We start from the raw sequence: 17,412 nt of genomic DNA, 5'->3' as shown, positions 1-17,412 counted from the left end.
ACTCACTACTTACGGGATAAGCAAACTGCCAATCAGCCGAGATAATAACTTATTTATTCATTGCTGGTCGTAAAAAACTATCATACGTCGGCTGTCGGAATGATCGCCAAATTCTCAAAAAAGGCAGTTTGGAATAATGACTGAAACTGCAATTCAAATATTTCGGGGGAGTATCTCTCTCTCTCTCTCTCTCTCTCTCTCTCTATCTATCTATCTATCTATCTATCTATCTATCTNATGTATGTATGTATGTATGTATGTATGTATGTATGTATGTATGTATGTATGTATGTATGTATGTATGTATGTATGTATGTATGTATGTATGTATGTATGTATGTATGTATGTATGTATGTATGTATGTATGTATGTATGTATGTATGTATGTATGTATGTATGTATGTATGTATGTATGTATGTATGTATGTATGTATGTATGTATGTATGTATGTATGTATGTATGTATGTATGTATGTATGTATGTATGTATGTATGTATGTATGTATGTATGTATGTATGTATGTATGTATGTATGTATGTATGTATGTATGTATGTATGTATGTATGTATGTATGTATGTATGTATGTATGTATGTATGTATGTATGTATGTATGTATGTATGTATGTATGTATGTATGTATGTATGTATGTATGTATGTATGTATGTATGTATGTATGTATGTATGTATGTATGTATGTATGTATGTATGTATGTATGTATGTATGTATGTATGTATGTATGTATGTATGTATGTATGTATGTATGTATGTATGTATGTATGTATGTATGTATGTATGTATGTATGTATGTATGTATGTATGTATGTATGTATGTATGTATGTATGTATGTATGTATGTATGTATGTATGTATGTATGTATGTATGTATGTATGTATGTATGTATGTATGTATGTATGTATGTATGTATGTATGTATGTATGTATGTATGTATGTATGTATGTATGTATGTATGTATGTATGTATGTATGTATGTATGTATGTATGTATGTATGTATGTATGTATGTATGTATGTATGTATGTATGTATGTATGTATGTATGTATGTATGTATGTATGTATGTATGTATGTATGTATGTATGTATGTATGTATGTATGTATGTCTATGGAAATTGTAAAGTGCATTTTTTTAAAGGCGGCACTATCCTTGTGAATTAGGAATTGTTCGTGATTTATGGGTCGTTTGAACGCGGATTGTCAAAAGATTCCGGAACCAACTGTATCTCTGTTCTTACGAGCAGTTGTCGCTTCACCAATCAAGCGTAAATAGTCGAGGCGATGAAACTTGACTGTCCGACAGTAACCGGTCAGACTTCTGACAGGAGACACCCAAGCTCGTTCCGTCGGGCCTACAAATGTAAAAAAAACACCCAAAAGTAGAAGGTTGCCAAAAGGTGATTTGCATTTCTGCCAATTAAAAAACTGTAAGAGTTTAGGAATTTCGATGGAACGTTTTGTAACTTTGACTGGATTCTCTTAGTTAAACTAGAATAGAGGTGTAAGTGAAAACTGTAGGCCGGTTGAAAATGGCATTCATCCATTACTTAATTACAATAAACAAAATAGCCAAAAATGTGGCATGCGGAAACCTTTTGAATGACCTTAACCTAAGTAGTTAGTATTCTGAGACGTACACTACTAAGGCTGTTGCAAGGCTGTATTGTCAAATGCGTTAGTGCAACCCAGTGCGTAACTAAACAACCAGACAAATGTCCCTTCACTCACAATACGCGAAACACTTTAGTCGTAGTGTATCCCTCCAGCCATTCAAACCATTTCGTTTTCGAGATAGCGTTTACCACAACCTCCAACGAATTCTTCTAAAACAAGCAGTTTTTAGGGTAGTTTCACCTAGCTTCCCTCCAGTAAGTTAGGTCAAGTAAAGCCAAGAGTCACTGTTTAGCGGTTTCCACCCTGCTGGGGATCATTATCTCACTGGTAGCCAGTGAGTTACGAAGACGCGACCTTCCGGTTAATTGTTCGAACAGGTCGCGAGTGGCTAATCAACAGAGTACCCGGCACTTAGGATATAGCCAGATTTATCCATTGATCAGCGAATCCATATCACTTGGTCACGTATTGACTGACCCTTCGAGTAACGGTTTTTCGGATGGAATTCTCGAATCCTTTAACTTTTTCTCCTTCTTCCGAGTTAAATGCTTTTGTTGACATTGTGAGGAGCTTTGAGGTGCCTAAAGCAACAGATAAGCTTAATTTTCTTTTACCCAGGGATTTCTAGTCGGAGTAGCTTTGGACACGCACCATCTTGTCAGATATAATTATTGCAATATTGTTTACTGGTGTGACGCACTGAATGGTCGCACTCTGAGGTGTTTGGCTTTTCTTTGTTAGTTGATCGGCATAACAACACACTGAAATTTCAAAAGCAAATGTGATGTTTTAATAAAAGTTTTCATTGTCAAACACTATCAAAATTCATTTGGCAGGTTTATTTGCCTCCAATAAAACGAACTTGAATGCCTATTTCTGTTGGTTTGCCCGGCAATTCCCAGGTATAGCTGTACTTCCTGTCGAGAAAATTTTTTGATGAGAAATTAATTCCAGGAATGTGACCCAACCCTTCGATAAGTTCTTTGTGATAATTAAAATTTCCTCATAGGTATTTTTTCCAAGGATTATGAAGTTTTAATCACAATCTTGGACGCTTTTGTGTCATCAACACCAACAAAATCGAGGCATGTTCTTGTTCAGTCAGGGTTATTTCGCGCTGCGTACTCAAAATTACGGTCGATCACACAACATGGTATCGTCACTGATCGCCAAAGTTCGGGATAACAAAATTACTGGATTACTCACGTAGTGGGGTTGCGCAGGAATCGAGTTATGCCCCGAGCCCCGTGAATCAGTTTACCTCGATTTCGTCTTTTGACAATCCTGTCCTCTTATTAGCTGAAACTAGGGGCGTTTTACTCCATCACGGAAAGTACCAACTAAGCTGCCGATAAAGCATAAAACTATGTTGGCAAGCTCTTGCCACATCTGTAGAGCCTTAAATACGCAGAGAAAAATCGTTAGAGCCAACGCACCTCGCGCACCCCATTATTAACTCTAGACAGTCTGTTAAATCCTTGGCTAGATGCATTACAATCGTGGGTTATACTGTCACGCATTGACAGATAAAAAGCACCAAAAACAGGTCAATTCCGACCGTTAGTAAAGTTGACCGCTGTTGTCAGTTAAGGTCATTACCATCGCACTGGGACAACCGTGGAAGTTTGGTACCTCATACATACAAGGCAAAACTTCTGCAAACTTGGTGCTGCGCAACACCCAACAATCTATTCCGTGCTTTGTTCGACATGTGTATTAACACACTGAGGTTAACTCTATCTGAAAAGAAGCAAAAAAAATTCATGTTTTCACTAATTTCAGAAGAATCTGTGTCCCATTATTGTAGAATTATAGAAAAAAGCATTCCCGCTAGGACTAAATAAGTTTGTATTCATCGCACTAAATATCGATCACCGAAGAATAACAATGTCTCTTGTGGGCGGAACGAAGATTTATGTCAGACCTACTGTTAATTACGTGACGTAATTATTTGTTTCCCTAGTCCTCAGGCTAATTCTCCACCCTTCCGGCGACTGCTCAAGTTTCAAGACTGAACTGTTCTATTTTATACAAAATTGACTCTACCTCAACCGGTTTTCTACCGACGATTTGCTTACATTTATTTCCGGGCTTGTTGTTGAAATTTCGTCCCACTTTGAACTGAACAACATTTTTCCCGTGTAGTTTGTCCGATAGCACACTGCCCTTCGTGTGCCATCCTGTGTTGCTAACTGCCCATGTTTCAATCTAGCCGTAAGCCTTTCTTTAATTATCCTCACGATTTACTGTTAATTTCCTATAGAACCACGGTCTACCCAGCTATACTGTCGGCCCAAGTCCAATTCAATGTTGTAGTTCACTGCCCAGTTGCGACTACTGAACAAGCGCAGGTGAAGTTCGTAGAATTCGGTTTCGCCACAATTATTACTGACCATCCGTTGGTGAATCAGACTACACGTTACCTGTCGGATAGATCGTGCGTTTAGGCTAATTAATCAATTCCTTGCTTTGAGATCACAGCCTTAGCACAGGATTGTACAACTACTGACCACGTTTCATTGTCTTGATTTTTCAACCTCCTGTCCACCTACTGCTTTCCGGGAAATTGTCAGATGTGCCTGGATATCCGTAAAGTGTCTTCTTATGAATGACATACCAGTTAATGTGTACCATATGACCACATCACATATTAAAGGCTTCCTGCGATCTACTTCGTATGTGAAGTGCTTACGTCAAATCTGGTTGACTGAACAATTCCTACCAAAAAAGGAGCACAACAAAAGCTACGTCAACCGCTAACATGTTCAATAAACTGACTTAATCGGAAAATCCAAAAGAACGTCAAATGCGAATAAAAAACAAGTTTTTTCGACGCTACCCAGCGCGTACGTACCGGTAAGGCTTCCGCAAATATCATATATTTTCAACATATATTTTCAATATTGTTGTAAATTCACACAAGATTGGAACGATTCAGTTACAACGTATCTTGGCCTGATCATGTTTGCGTGACTCGCCACGTGAACTTGACGTTAAAATTTTAACAGTTGTTTTTATTTTTACATAACTGATTTTCCAAAAAAATGAATATGGTTCATTCCTGTTGGGTATTGTTTACTATGCACATTTTGTGACGTTCAATTAGTAGAAAAACGTTAGCAACATCGTTACATCTCCTTTGCTAAGTTTTGATTGGGAACAATGCTATAAAACACAAATTATTCGGTATTATTCATCTGGACGTAGATTTATCGGAAGGGCCGTTCACATTGTAAGTTAGCTAAAGTGTAAAATGCACCTATTAGCTTGGTCAACCTTCTGTCGATAAATGTTGAACATTTTATACATTCCAGTAAGTCCATACAACTTTCTCACTTTCGGTTTGATTCTCGTTTCCAGCTCTTCCGTTAATTTTTTCTTTAATCCACAATGTTTCTCAAATGTTGAAACAGGGAATCGTGGTGAGAGGGAGAGAACTGGGGTGGTTTTGTCCCTTTGCTAGTCACTTTAATAACACTTGTTTTGTGGAATTTCAGTGTTTGTGATATGAGAGTGTCAGTTGAGAGTTGTCAGAATGGTTCATCCTCGATTCTCAAGGAGCAGGCGATGTTCACAATGAAGTGGGCTTGGATATGAAGTTTTATTAGAGGTGTGGTTAAAGTTCTTACTAGAACGCGGTGAGTGAAATTATTGTTACCACTTGGTTAGCAGTTCTGATATTTAATTCTGTAGATGAAACCGACCCACGTCGAATAGCCGATCACCACTTACATCTGTTCCATCCATACTGGGAATCAGAGTAGCAATGTTGTGGAATATGGGTAGCTCGGGTGCGCCGATCGGTTGTTAGTCTGTCCGCGGAGCTTGACGGTTGGATTGCAAACGTTTCATCGAGGTGACATCGTCAGTGTGAGGTTGACACACTCAACACCGCACTGACGATTTCAGCTCGATAGGCGATGAAACGTTTGCAATCCAACCGCCAAGCTCGGCGAAAGCTTCAGGTTGCTTCTCAGAAGATAGCCTACAAGGATCAGTTTACATAACCCATGATTATATATCAGGACGTAAATATTGGGGGTCTGAATTCGTTGTTGACTTATTTAGAAAATCGTTGGAACTATGGATACTTAGTGGCACATTTTTTGAAGTTTTTAATAAAGTCATCTTCGCCTTGCTCACGCGCAGCTGGTTCAGTTACTTTGCACTAATGCCGGGAAGCTTCAGGAACATGACTTCAATGCCTTGCATAGACATATACCTCTCAGTTGCAGGTAGCTCTAGACCACAATGAAGCATATTTAGTGTTATGTAAGCATATGTAATATGCACATGTATATGTTTATGCAATGCATATTCAATGCGCATTGATAGAGGCAGGGAAAAACGACTGACCTGGATAAGTATACACCATAATTTATGTTGAACTCAAGGTTTTAGTAATTCAGCATTGCCGGACTGGTAGTGGTTGATCTGAGACAGGGCAAAATACACTCATTTGCAAACAAACTTGTTTTAATCACTCACCTGGAACTCAGCTGGATCTTTCTTTTGTGGTCTCAATTATCGTACGAACTGAAAACTGAGGCGAACTGGTGCGGCACATTCAGTCGCTTAGAAACATCATAAAAGAAAGATTCAGCTGGGTTCCAGGTGAGCCTCTCGCATTACCAAATTTTTTTGCAAATGAGTGTATTTAGCTGATTCCGTACAATTTGTTCTCACGTAGAACACATGGCAGGGGCGAGATGACCCAAGTGGCTAGAGCGCGAATTTACTAACCGAAAGATCCGTGGTTCTAATCCGACCTCTGCCTGTCGACTTCACCTGCCTAGGCTTGGCAACCTGGCAGTATCTCAGCCTTTGTGCTTCCTTCAGGTGGCATGGCATCCAGGCACCAAAAGGGTGTTACAGCTGAACGAGAACATATGGTTGACGGAAACTCCGGACTGTGCCTACCTGATGAGCCCCAACAAGGATGAAATCGGTCGTGGGCCGTCAAAGCGTTTTTTGTGCATTAAGTCAATAGAACAGGGCATTTTGTGAACTAGAAAGAAAACCAATATCCTATTAAGAGCCTGTTTATTGGATGTGGTAGCGCCGATTGCGTAGGTACCAAGTAGGACTACCGTCAGATGTCCCATATTTCTCCCGGACAAAACAGTTGCTTTTTAAGCTCGTTTGTCCAGCGTTGATTTTTTCTCGTTGATACCGGTGTTAATAATTCCAATCCTTATTTATCCCGTGACGAATATATATATATATATAGTATTAAAAAGGCTGTAAAGGCAGCCGCTAGTTGTTTTACCGAGCCCGACAACTTGGCCCTCCAAAAATAATTAGGCGAAAGAGCAAATGAGACAGCAATCTGAGCAAAGATGCGAATGAAGAATCAGGAAAGTCTAGCTTGCGTGACGGATAAGATCAGTGGACTACTAACATACCATCATAGTCTGCCTGCCTATCATTTAGTCTGATCTTAGGCAAGGCATTAATGAACAATTCAGACAAATTCTTGCATCAAATACCCACGAAAATCACCCATAAATGTAACCCAGTTGCTAATAGAAAGAATGATGAAATGCTTGCGTCTAGTGAACATCACTGACAGTCGACTACTTAGACAAATGCGCGCAAAACTGCGTTCATTGATCCAGTTGAGTGTGTCGTAACTCGCTGACGATCTTTCGGTAATCGGGCAGCCATCTTACAGTACGACGTTCTGTATGATCGGGACGACGTCAAATTTAAGTGTAGTGTATTCTGTGTTCTACCTCACTTCGCGCACCACTATACACCAATCGCATATGTACACGGTATTATCTACTCACTTTCTACTTCGGTGGTAGCCATCGGTGGACAATAAAATCATTAAAATTGGGTCCGTGCGTATAGCTAATAAACTGAACTGAGTGACTGGTACTAGTCAAGTGTTATCACACAAACAGCGTTGTCTCAAGATGTGTGCTGGATCCGAACACATATGCGGTGCGCCTTCCAAACACTGTAGGTCCGCACCTCTGCAAAAATATCCATCAAGCAAGTAGCGGAAATTTAAGCACTAAATCAGCTACATAGTTAAAGCTACTGAATATCCGTCAAGTCTGGCTGTTGCCATAATCCTCAATGGGCCGTCTGCACCTAAATGACGGCCAATCAAAATATATTATTTATTCAATTTAGTGCAGTAGGATTGACTTAAGTGAAGCTAATCTATGCTGAAAAGCCGAGAAGCACTGTACAGCTGTTTCATCCTTATTGGGAATCATGAGCAGTGCGCATCTCACGAAAAGAGTCTTATTCCTAGAGTAATTCAGTCAAATTCAGTGAGACCCGAAAATGAGACTACTTTTGATGAAGTCGATTTTGTCTAATAAATTTCGGTTACTGTACATGACCGCTTCCTCTCCATTTCTGATATCTCTTTGGGTGGCGACTCAATCGAGATTTTCTGTATGTACGCGCATCCAGTTTCTTTCCAGCCGACCAGAACGTGGTCTTCAAATAACAGCTTTTACCAGCAGTAAGCAGCTTCGCTTCATGCGGGGGTGGGGTTTCATTCAGTTGAATAAATTCTACAGAAGGCATGCAAAACTCCCATTTTGCTGTTTTTACCCCGGAGCTTCAAAGACAAGCGTTCCTTTGTCCAAAACCTTTGTTTTATTCCTGACTTTCTTAAACAGTGTGATGATTCGCATTTTCTCTTTTGTCCGCACCAAACTGGGGGCGGGAAAAGAAACAGATCCTTTCTGAGAGTGGTCATCATCATCTTAAATAATTTCCCTGATGAGAATTTTAAAACGCGGCGTCTAACATGCGATTTCATAATGAACGCGCCTGAGTGAGCACGTCTGAACAGGAAAACAAGTTACGGTTTAAGTGATTTGATTCGCTTTTACTCAACGCCACGGATCAGTCGGCTGGCTCAAGCAGAAGACTTACTTTTGTCCCTCGTCCCACTTGCCAGATGCCCAGAATTAAATTTCAGCAAGATACCGACTAGGAGCCTCAACAAGAGCAAAAATCCATCTCGTCGCTACATCTGTTTGGTAGTGGCTAGTCATAATAAGGGTGTCAACACAGGCGAAGCAGGGATGTGAATATCAGTTACATATGGCCCGCGAATGCCAACTCAACTATCAAATGGCCAACTTTTTCATGCAAAAAATTCTGCAGCCAGAAGGTGCAAGTATCCGAACTGTTTGATTCATTCTTGTTACTTAAAGCCGATTTAAGTGATACAACTATCCAAGCCGTTTATATCTACCAATGTTTTGCTTACGAGTTTTGTCGCAATATAACTGGTAATAGCTTGGTTCACCATGCACTGTCACCCTTTTCCAGACTTTCACGATCCGAGTTGCCTCTTACCGTTCCGTCTGGTATATCAGTGTCACATTTCACCTTGCCTAGTTCATAGAGCAAATTAACCTAAATCAATTAGAGCGTTCCCTTATACTACTGGAAGGAAGAAGGCCTTCGCAACGTATCTGTTCATTAGAAAATACCAACTGAACATTTGAAGACTATTGGACAGGGAAACAACTCTCATATGTATCTTGTTTACAAAAACTGAATATCCATCTTCTCCTTGAACGCGTCTTTCTGAACTTTTCTGGATATTCATTGACTGTTGCTCAAATCGAAGCAAACGCTACAAGGCGATTCCACAAATTCCGTAATAGATCTCACTTTTCAAGAGATGCAAAGCGGATTTACGAGAAAACATACTACTTACATGCCCCTCCCACCAGTTGTATCACCATTACACTACTATCTTATGACTCCTAAAGCAACACTCTTCCTGGGTTCAGGCCTGATCGATCAGTGCATGTCGCCACTGTATGAATGGCTTGATGTCACGGTGTTATTCATATCCCGGCATATTTTTACCTCCCGAAGGTTTTTCTTATTCAGAATCGTCCAATTCATAAAATCTGTAAACTACTCATGAGTAAAATGGAATTGACACAGGTTACCAATACTAATTTATTCGAGTTCTGCGGGCACAACCCGGAATTGGTGAGCATAAAAGTAGGATAAACAAACCGCCAAGGAATGCAGAAGAATACCAGAGGCTGGTCAAGGACTCAGCGATGGCGGTACATGTCTTAGGCACGGGAATTAAAATAGGTCTGGAGAACGTTAAAGTGGGGATCGCGATTCACACCACAGCGGCTGATAGCCGAGGCGGTGGAAATTACTAAGCATCACAGCGTGAATAGAATCGGTGGTGTGGAGCTGGCTAGCGTATGGAAAGCGGTCTTAGAGTGGGGGTGGAAATCACAAAGCATGTCTCTTACACAACTACCTTAGCACTAGCTCATCCACACAGACGGACAGAAGGTTAAAACGATGTTCAACAGGGACCATCAAATGAACCGGACCAGAAGAACTAGACCCTAGACTGGACCCAAACACATGCAGGTTCCCATACCAACCCAACACTTGTTCAACCACTCTAACACACTAAAATCCCTCGGCCGACACCCAACAGAGATGTAGCCCGACTTGGCTGATTGGTTCTCCTTCCGCCTTAAATCTCGACCAACCTCGGAACCTTGTCACTTGGCCTGACTACGCTTTTGTGTGAAAAGCGAAACACTGCCCAGCAATAAATCTACCGATCGTCACCAAACTTTTTCGAAAATGGTGACTTAAAGTTTGTAAGTACAAGACGAGTTTGTTCATTATGATCGGGATGGGAATCATTAACTTATTTGCATAGCCGATTCTTGGCTGGTTGGAGGAGAGCGCAAAGTATCGTTTGCAAAACACAGCATATGCCATTTGAAGCCCCTAGTCTGATCCGTTCCCTTTGATTTACTGCCTAAAAACCCGACTTGCACGTATACAAATAAGGGTAGCACACTAGCTCTGAAACTGTGAGACAAGGAGTGCCCCAGTCTCCAGTTCGGTGATTCAAAATGTAATTCGTTCTAGAAACCAGATGAAGTCTGACGTAATCTACTCAAATTAAACTCAAATTAAACCGAGCCTATGAAACAGTTTGATGACGTAAGCAGTGCTCAAAAAGTAGTTGTAAAGCGTATGCGGAGTGCCAGTTTTACCCGTATTCGGAGCACCACTGCAAATTTTGCATAGCATTTGTGTTGCTACAAAAATAACATTGCTCTACGATCACAAATAGGGAGACTAGGATAACTGATGACCTGTTTCCCTGGCAAATGATGTAACAACAGATATGTGTGCAATTTTTGAATGTGGTAAATAGGTTCGAAGTGAACGCAAACGCACTTCAAGCTGCGCAAACATTTTGACCAATGTAAACATACTACAAGAAAAGTGATCTGATGCCAGACAGCTGAGATGATTTGGTGCTCTTTCACGGTCGGCAAACTGTGCTTCACAAAGTTACTGCATTTCAGGTTAGGTGTGAACGAGAGTTTTGAACTTTTCAACTGTTTTGGTGTGATTTCTTTACAAGCTGTGCCAGAAAATGCGATTAGCGTTTCATTTGCATGACTATCATCTGGTTCTTTTTGTGCCAAGCGTTCATTCTATGTATGAAAGTTCAGAAGAAAGGCAAAAGGCGGTGCATCTTCAGCACACGCTATCATCACATAAGTGGCAGATCTTACTTGAGAGTTAATGAACAATAAACGAAGTGACACCGTTTTCTGTATCACTTGGTTCGGCCAGAAGTTACCGCCCCTTGAATCAGAAGAATTCGTTCGTTCCAGAACATTCCAAGTGGGGTTGAGAATAGCTGTGTCAATCATCTAATCGTTTTTTCTCAGTAAAAGTCAGATTAGCAGTTACCACAAACTCATCCTGGAATTTCACCCTACGTTCTCATCTTTTCACCACCATCAATTTTACTCTAAGCAAAGCCTCAAGTTCTGTCAAACTTACACTGTTGGATTGCTTGGGTATCCGCATCGTCCACATGACAGCACAGTGTCTCACGAGTGCATTAATCGTTTGAACAGGAAATGTGCTTGAAAATTCAAAAACCTTCCCCCAAAATTCATTCACTATTCACCTAAGAGAACCGATAAGTCTGATTTCTTGACGTTCACTGCTGCTCGATCTATTTTTTATGTTTACCAAAAGCAAATAATAAGATGTTTACTCGGAAGCTACTCTTTAATGTGACTAGGCTGTTTGGTAATAACTGCTCCGCCCGAGGATCCAAAGTGCCTCCATTAAATGCCCTGAAGATTGGCTTCCGCAGCATGTATCCCAAACAATCAATGTGCAAGTGGATGAATCACGGACTCGGTCTGGTTTGTTTGATCTATGGGAAGAGGCTACTGCCTTGGCTCAGACTAAGCTCAGTCACGGTCTTATCTGCACATAAATCAAACTCTGAAAAGTGCAAAACACTATGAAGTCGTTCACAGCTGTTGAAAAAGCAGAGGGGTAATCAAGGCAACACCAGTCGTTAAAAAGGAGGCCATATGTGAAAGCAGTGAGGAACTGTTTCCGAATTACTCAAAACTGGAGATTGTATTGGACTATAATACCCCTGAACATGAATTCACGCGCAGCTATTTTCCAAAACTTGGAGCGGAAGGAAGATAGTGGCATCGCTTCCAGGCATGGGGGAAGGTCCGTAGTGTATGACAGTTTGATGAGCATCAGAGTAAGCAATAAGATCTGGTAGCTTCGAGCAATAAGTTGTTGGGAATTCCGGGCAATCTTACGACTGACAGGAAAGGACCGTGATTATTTTTTCATTGTTATCAAGCTGAAGTGGCGGATAAAACGAAGTTGATAAACATTACATCAAAATGCACCTGATACGGGTTCTGGTTTAATCCGCCTGAGGATTAGTAGGCATGTCCCCTGATGACCTGTTTCCCTGGCAAATGATGTAACAACAGATATGTGTGCAATTTTTGAATGTGGTAAATAGGTTCGAAGTGAACGCAAACGCACTTCAAGCTGCGCAAACATTTTGACCAATGTAAACATACTACAAGAAAAGTGATCTGATGCCAGACAGCTGAGATGATTTGGTGCTCTTTCACGGTCGGCAAACTGTGCTTCACAAAGTTACTGCATTTCAGGTTAGGTGTGAACGAGAGTTTTGAACTTTTCAACTGTTTTGGTGTGATTTCTTTACAAGCTGTGCCAGAAAATGCGATTAGCGTTTCATTTGCATGACTATCATCTGGTTCTTTTTGTGCCAAGCGTTCATTCTATGTATGAAAGTTCAGAAGAAAGGCAAAAGGCGGTGCATCTTCAGCACACGCTATCATCACATAAGTGGCAGATCTTACTTGAGAGTTAATGAACAATAAACGAAGTGACACCGTTTTCTGTATCACTTGGTTCGGCCAGAAGTTACCGCCCCTTGAATCAGAAGAATTCGTTCGTTCCAGAACATCCCAAGTGGGGTTGAGAATAGCTGTGTCAATCATCTAATCGTTTTTTCTCAGTAAAAGTCAGATTAGCAGTTACCACAAACTCATCCTGGAATTTCACCCTACGTTCTCATCTTTTCACCACCATCAATTTTACTCTAAGCAAAGCCTCAAGTTCTGTCAAACTTACACTGTTGGATTGCTTGGGTATCCGCATCGTCCACATGACAGCACAGTGTCTCACGAGTGCATTAATCGTTTGAACAGGAAATGTGCTTGAAAATTCAAAAACCTTCCCCCAAAATTCATTCACTATTCACCTAAGAGAACCGATAAGTCTGATTTCTTGACGTTCACTGCTGCTCGATCTATTTTTATGTTTACCGAAAAGCAAATAATAAGATGTTTACTCGGAAGCTACTCTTTAATGTGACTAGGCTGTTTGGTAATAACTGCTCCGCCCGAGAGTCAAAAGTGCCTCCATTAAATGCCCTGAAGATTGGCTTCCGCAGCATGTATCCCAAACAATCAATGTGCAAGTGGATGAATCACGGACTCGGTCTGGTTTGTTTGATCTATGGGAAGAGGCTACTGCCTTGGCTCAGAGTAAGCTCAGTCACGGTCTTATCTGCACATAAATCAAACTCTGAAAAGTGCAAAACACTATGAAGTCGTTCACAGCTGTTGAAAAAGCAGAGGGGTAATCAAGGCAACACCAGTCGTTAAAAAGGAGGCCATATGTGAAAGCAGTGAGGAACTGTTTCCGAATTACTCAAAACTGGAGATTGTATTGGACTATAATACCCCTGAACATGAATTCACGCGCAGCTATTTTCCAAAACTTGGAGCGGAAGGAAGATAGTGGCATCGCTTCCAGGCATGGGGGAAGGTCCGTAGTGTATGACAGTTTGATGAGCATCAGAGTAAGCAATAAGATCTGGTAGCTTCGAGCAATAAGTTGCTGGGAATTCCGGGCAATCTTACGACTGACAGGAAAGGACCGTGATTATTTTTTCATTGTTATCAAGCTGAAGTGGCGGATAAAACGAAGTTGATAAACATTACATCAAAATGCACCTGATACGGGTTCTGGTTTAATCCGCCTGAGGATTAGTAGGCATGTCCCACATAGGCGACAGTATCTCCAGTCGGACAATATACTGCTAAAAAACTGAAATGATTCGTCCCATCTAATACTGGTTTTCATGTATCGGAGAAAAAGTGGCCGGTCAAATCCCAAAAGGGCAGGTATATGAGGAAACTGGAAATATTTTTTCTGCATACAAGCTTTGCAAATCGGCTGCTGGCTATCTGATGCCAATTTTGGCAGGTATACAGTTACAGAAAGAAGGATTCATTAACCGCTAGTCTATAGCTTACTTACAGTTGAAATAATAACAGTTGTGAATAATTTTACTCACTCAGTTCAGTCACCCGTATCCCGGTGTAAATATTTTATTTACCTCTATGATAGGCTATGCATCAATACGTGGTTGCTCGTTCTAGGCTTTTAAGCCACGGCTTGCCTAGATGACCGTCATAGACATATCGTCACAAACCATGAGGATGAAAGACGAAACGATAGGAAGTAAAAACATACTGGGCGGGAAAACCTTGTGTAAAGCAGGGAGTAAGTGCATAGAAATGTCCAGTGCATTCTGCCGGCCATCAAGGTCCTGTGTTACGGTTGTACAAAAGACTTAAGTTGTTTATCACGACGCTGAGAAAAAGGTTTTTCACGATCATAAAAAATGGATGAAAGAATTCTGCTACATGTCATTGAAACAGTTCACCGCAAGTAATGTGCCCATTTGACAATACCTGGCTGTCTGTGTCACTGATGGTTTCTTAGGAAAAATGAGAGCCGAACCAATAGAAAGCAATAAAGCCAGAAAAGTGGGAGAGGAAAGCAAAGCATTGAAGATTTGCCGCATGATAGTTTTACTTATTCAGCCACGGAGGAAACGGTTTCAGAAGTATTCTGTTTTTTATTCTCCAAACTGCCAAACTACTGCAAAATGCCGTACACAGAAGCCGTTAATCAGAAAGACACTGAGCGTCTTCAAAGTACTCTCTTGAAGTCCGGTTTTAGCTTCTAAGGTTACTTCTAATCGGTACTTCTGTGTATGGCCCGTGTAATGAGATATTACCAACCTTTATCCCCTATCAGATTAACGGTAGGCAGACGAGATTTGATAATTTTTAATTCAGATTTCGTTCTATCACTGGAGCCAGTCTGTGCCGAAAAAACGGGTGCTGCGCGGCATTTTCATTCCTATTGGGGATGTGCGTCATGATCGGAGGGCTTTGAACCCGCAACGCCCCGGTGATTGGATTGAAAACTTGACGGTTTGGCCACGGGCAGATGAAAAGCGGTGCGACTAACTAGCATGTAGAGAGCGTATATCATCTCTTATTCTTCAATCAAAGAATCGATATCACTTGGTCACATGCTGACTGAGTGGATTCTCAAGTGATGACTGCTCAGATGGAAGCTTCAAACATCGGGGAAATTTTAGTCCCCATCTTTGCTTCTTCCAGACTTCTGCTGGTGTGTAAATATGTTGTTTTAAAAATAACCCTAGTTCATCCAGAAGAAAAAAAACTGATTCTAAGAAAAGATAAATGAGCCAGACGCTCCTGACAAACAAACGCTTCACAAACACGAGCGGTTTCGTCCAGCCTCATTAGTACAGTCAATGCAGCCGCAGGTAGGTGGGGCATATGTCATCTTAAAATACTTATTTATGAGTAGCGAAATACACTCATTTGCATATCAGTTCGGTCTCGACAGGAGACTCGTCTGGAACCCAGCTGAATGTCTCGTTTATGATAAATGGCGAAGCGTGTCGTGGGCTACTGAAGAGTTTTCAGCAATCTCATGAGTAGCGTATTACGTGTAAACATGTATTGCTATATCTCGAATATCGTGCCAACTGAAACATGGGGTGGCCTTGAGCAGCAAATTCAGATGCTTGAAAACATCATAGATGAGAGCTTCAACTGCGTTTCAGGTGAGTCTCCCGTCCAAGCTAATTTGATATGCAAATGAGTGTATTTAGCTAATTTTGTGCGATTTGGGTTCTAGTAGAGCATAAGTTTGACGAAAACCCGGAGAGTGCGCCTACCTGATGGGCTTCAAAAAGGACCAGACCGGTCGTAGGCTGTTGAGGAGTTGTCAACAATATTTAGAGTAGTTTATTACGTCTATACTTGTGGGTACTTTTGAGATTTACTAAATATGGACGAGGGAGGGAGCGATAAAAATTACTGCATTGGGTAAAGAAGCCGATTCGTCGAACAAGAGTGATTTGGATACAAGAAAAAAATCGGTCGCTTCTGTTCTTGGCTTATAAATTTGCTTTTCTCCTTTACACGTGGAAACATTGTTACAACAAGAACAGAGTAACAAATAAGACACTTTCGTTTCATTCATAGACTCATAAAGAATAAGTCTTATTCAACGAGACGCAATATGATATTATTGGCGTTTCACTTTCCGGATAACGGAGCCTGTAGAGTACCTGAGTAATACGCTGTGTTTCGAGAATGTAATCAGAGAACCGACGAATGTCTCTTTTGGCGGGAGTTTTCTTCACTGGAAAGTTTACAATTTTATTCCACAAGAAGTGGCGTATAACAAGTTTAGCTTCAAATAGACACTACACAACTGTCGAATTCTTATTGGGATAGAGGTTCCCGCCTGCAGAAACCAACTATTCCGGATATAGAAGCAGATACATAAATAACTACTCTTTATATCAGGTGTATCAAGTCCCAAATAAACTGAAAGATTCAGTGAACGTAGAAACAGATTTTTCTAGAGGTTGATGAGCAATCTTTTTCCTTAAAGACTGCACGAAATCTTCCAGTGTGAATGGGCTCCAGCCTTGAAACTTTCTCCTGTCTTGGAAGGTTTTTTCCGATTCGCTTTGCAATTCCTCTGAACTGCTTGCATTTTCTGGTTTAATTAGATGATTACTTCTTGATGGCTTTGGTTGTCTTTCTTGATGGTCCATTCCTAGATTGTGTTCGTTCATTATAGTGCCCTACATTTTCAATCGCCTCCGTTCTCTGGACTGATTAGCCTTTTCTTGGTCTATATTTTATCGTGATCTTAATAAGGTGAATTTGATTGGGTGACAGGGTTTTCCTCTTTCGTCTTTTTATCGTGGTGAATGTCCTTACATCTGGTCCGCTATTAAGATGTCTTACGGGGGCCGATTAGTCAGGTTTTATCCAATTCATCTTTTGTTGTATCTGTTGAACGCATATCCTATCCAAACTACAGCCTCCTTTGGTTTTGTACTTCCGTTATTTTTTTCGAACGCACAGTTTTGTGTGCGGTTTTGAGCTCTTCAGTACTGGGGTTCCTTTATCCTTGGTAGATGAATTTCTGGGTCATCTTCAATACAATTCTGATAAAAAGGCAGGCTGGTGACTTACCGGTCTCATTTCCTTGGGTCTATATGAGCACCAAATGCT

The 17,412-nt window shown here is 40.8% G+C and overlaps 1 protein-coding gene across 1 annotated transcript; it reads right to left on the bottom strand.

Annotated features, from left to right (window-relative positions):
- Positions 1-1,219: 1,219 nt before the first annotated feature.
- On the bottom strand, positions 1,220-16,967 carry T265_00923 (hypothetical protein; the record flags this gene model as incomplete). The annotated part of the gene is made up of 2 exons (XM_009164818.1): positions 1,220-1,371; positions 16,910-16,967. 2 exons carry the CDS (start codon positions 16,965-16,967, stop codon positions 1,220-1,222), a joined length of 210 nt encoding a protein of 69 aa, XP_009163082.1.
- Positions 16,968-17,412: the final 445 nt, after the last annotated feature.

The sequence above is a fragment of the Opisthorchis viverrini genome (assembly GCF_000715545.1).
Source record: "Opisthorchis viverrini unplaced genomic scaffold opera_v5_9, whole genome shotgun sequence".
Lineage (NCBI taxonomy): Eukaryota > Metazoa > Platyhelminthes > Trematoda > Opisthorchiida > Opisthorchiidae > Opisthorchis > Opisthorchis viverrini.
Note: the sequence above shows the minus strand (reverse complement) of the source record. Positions and strands in the feature narration are given on the sequence as shown.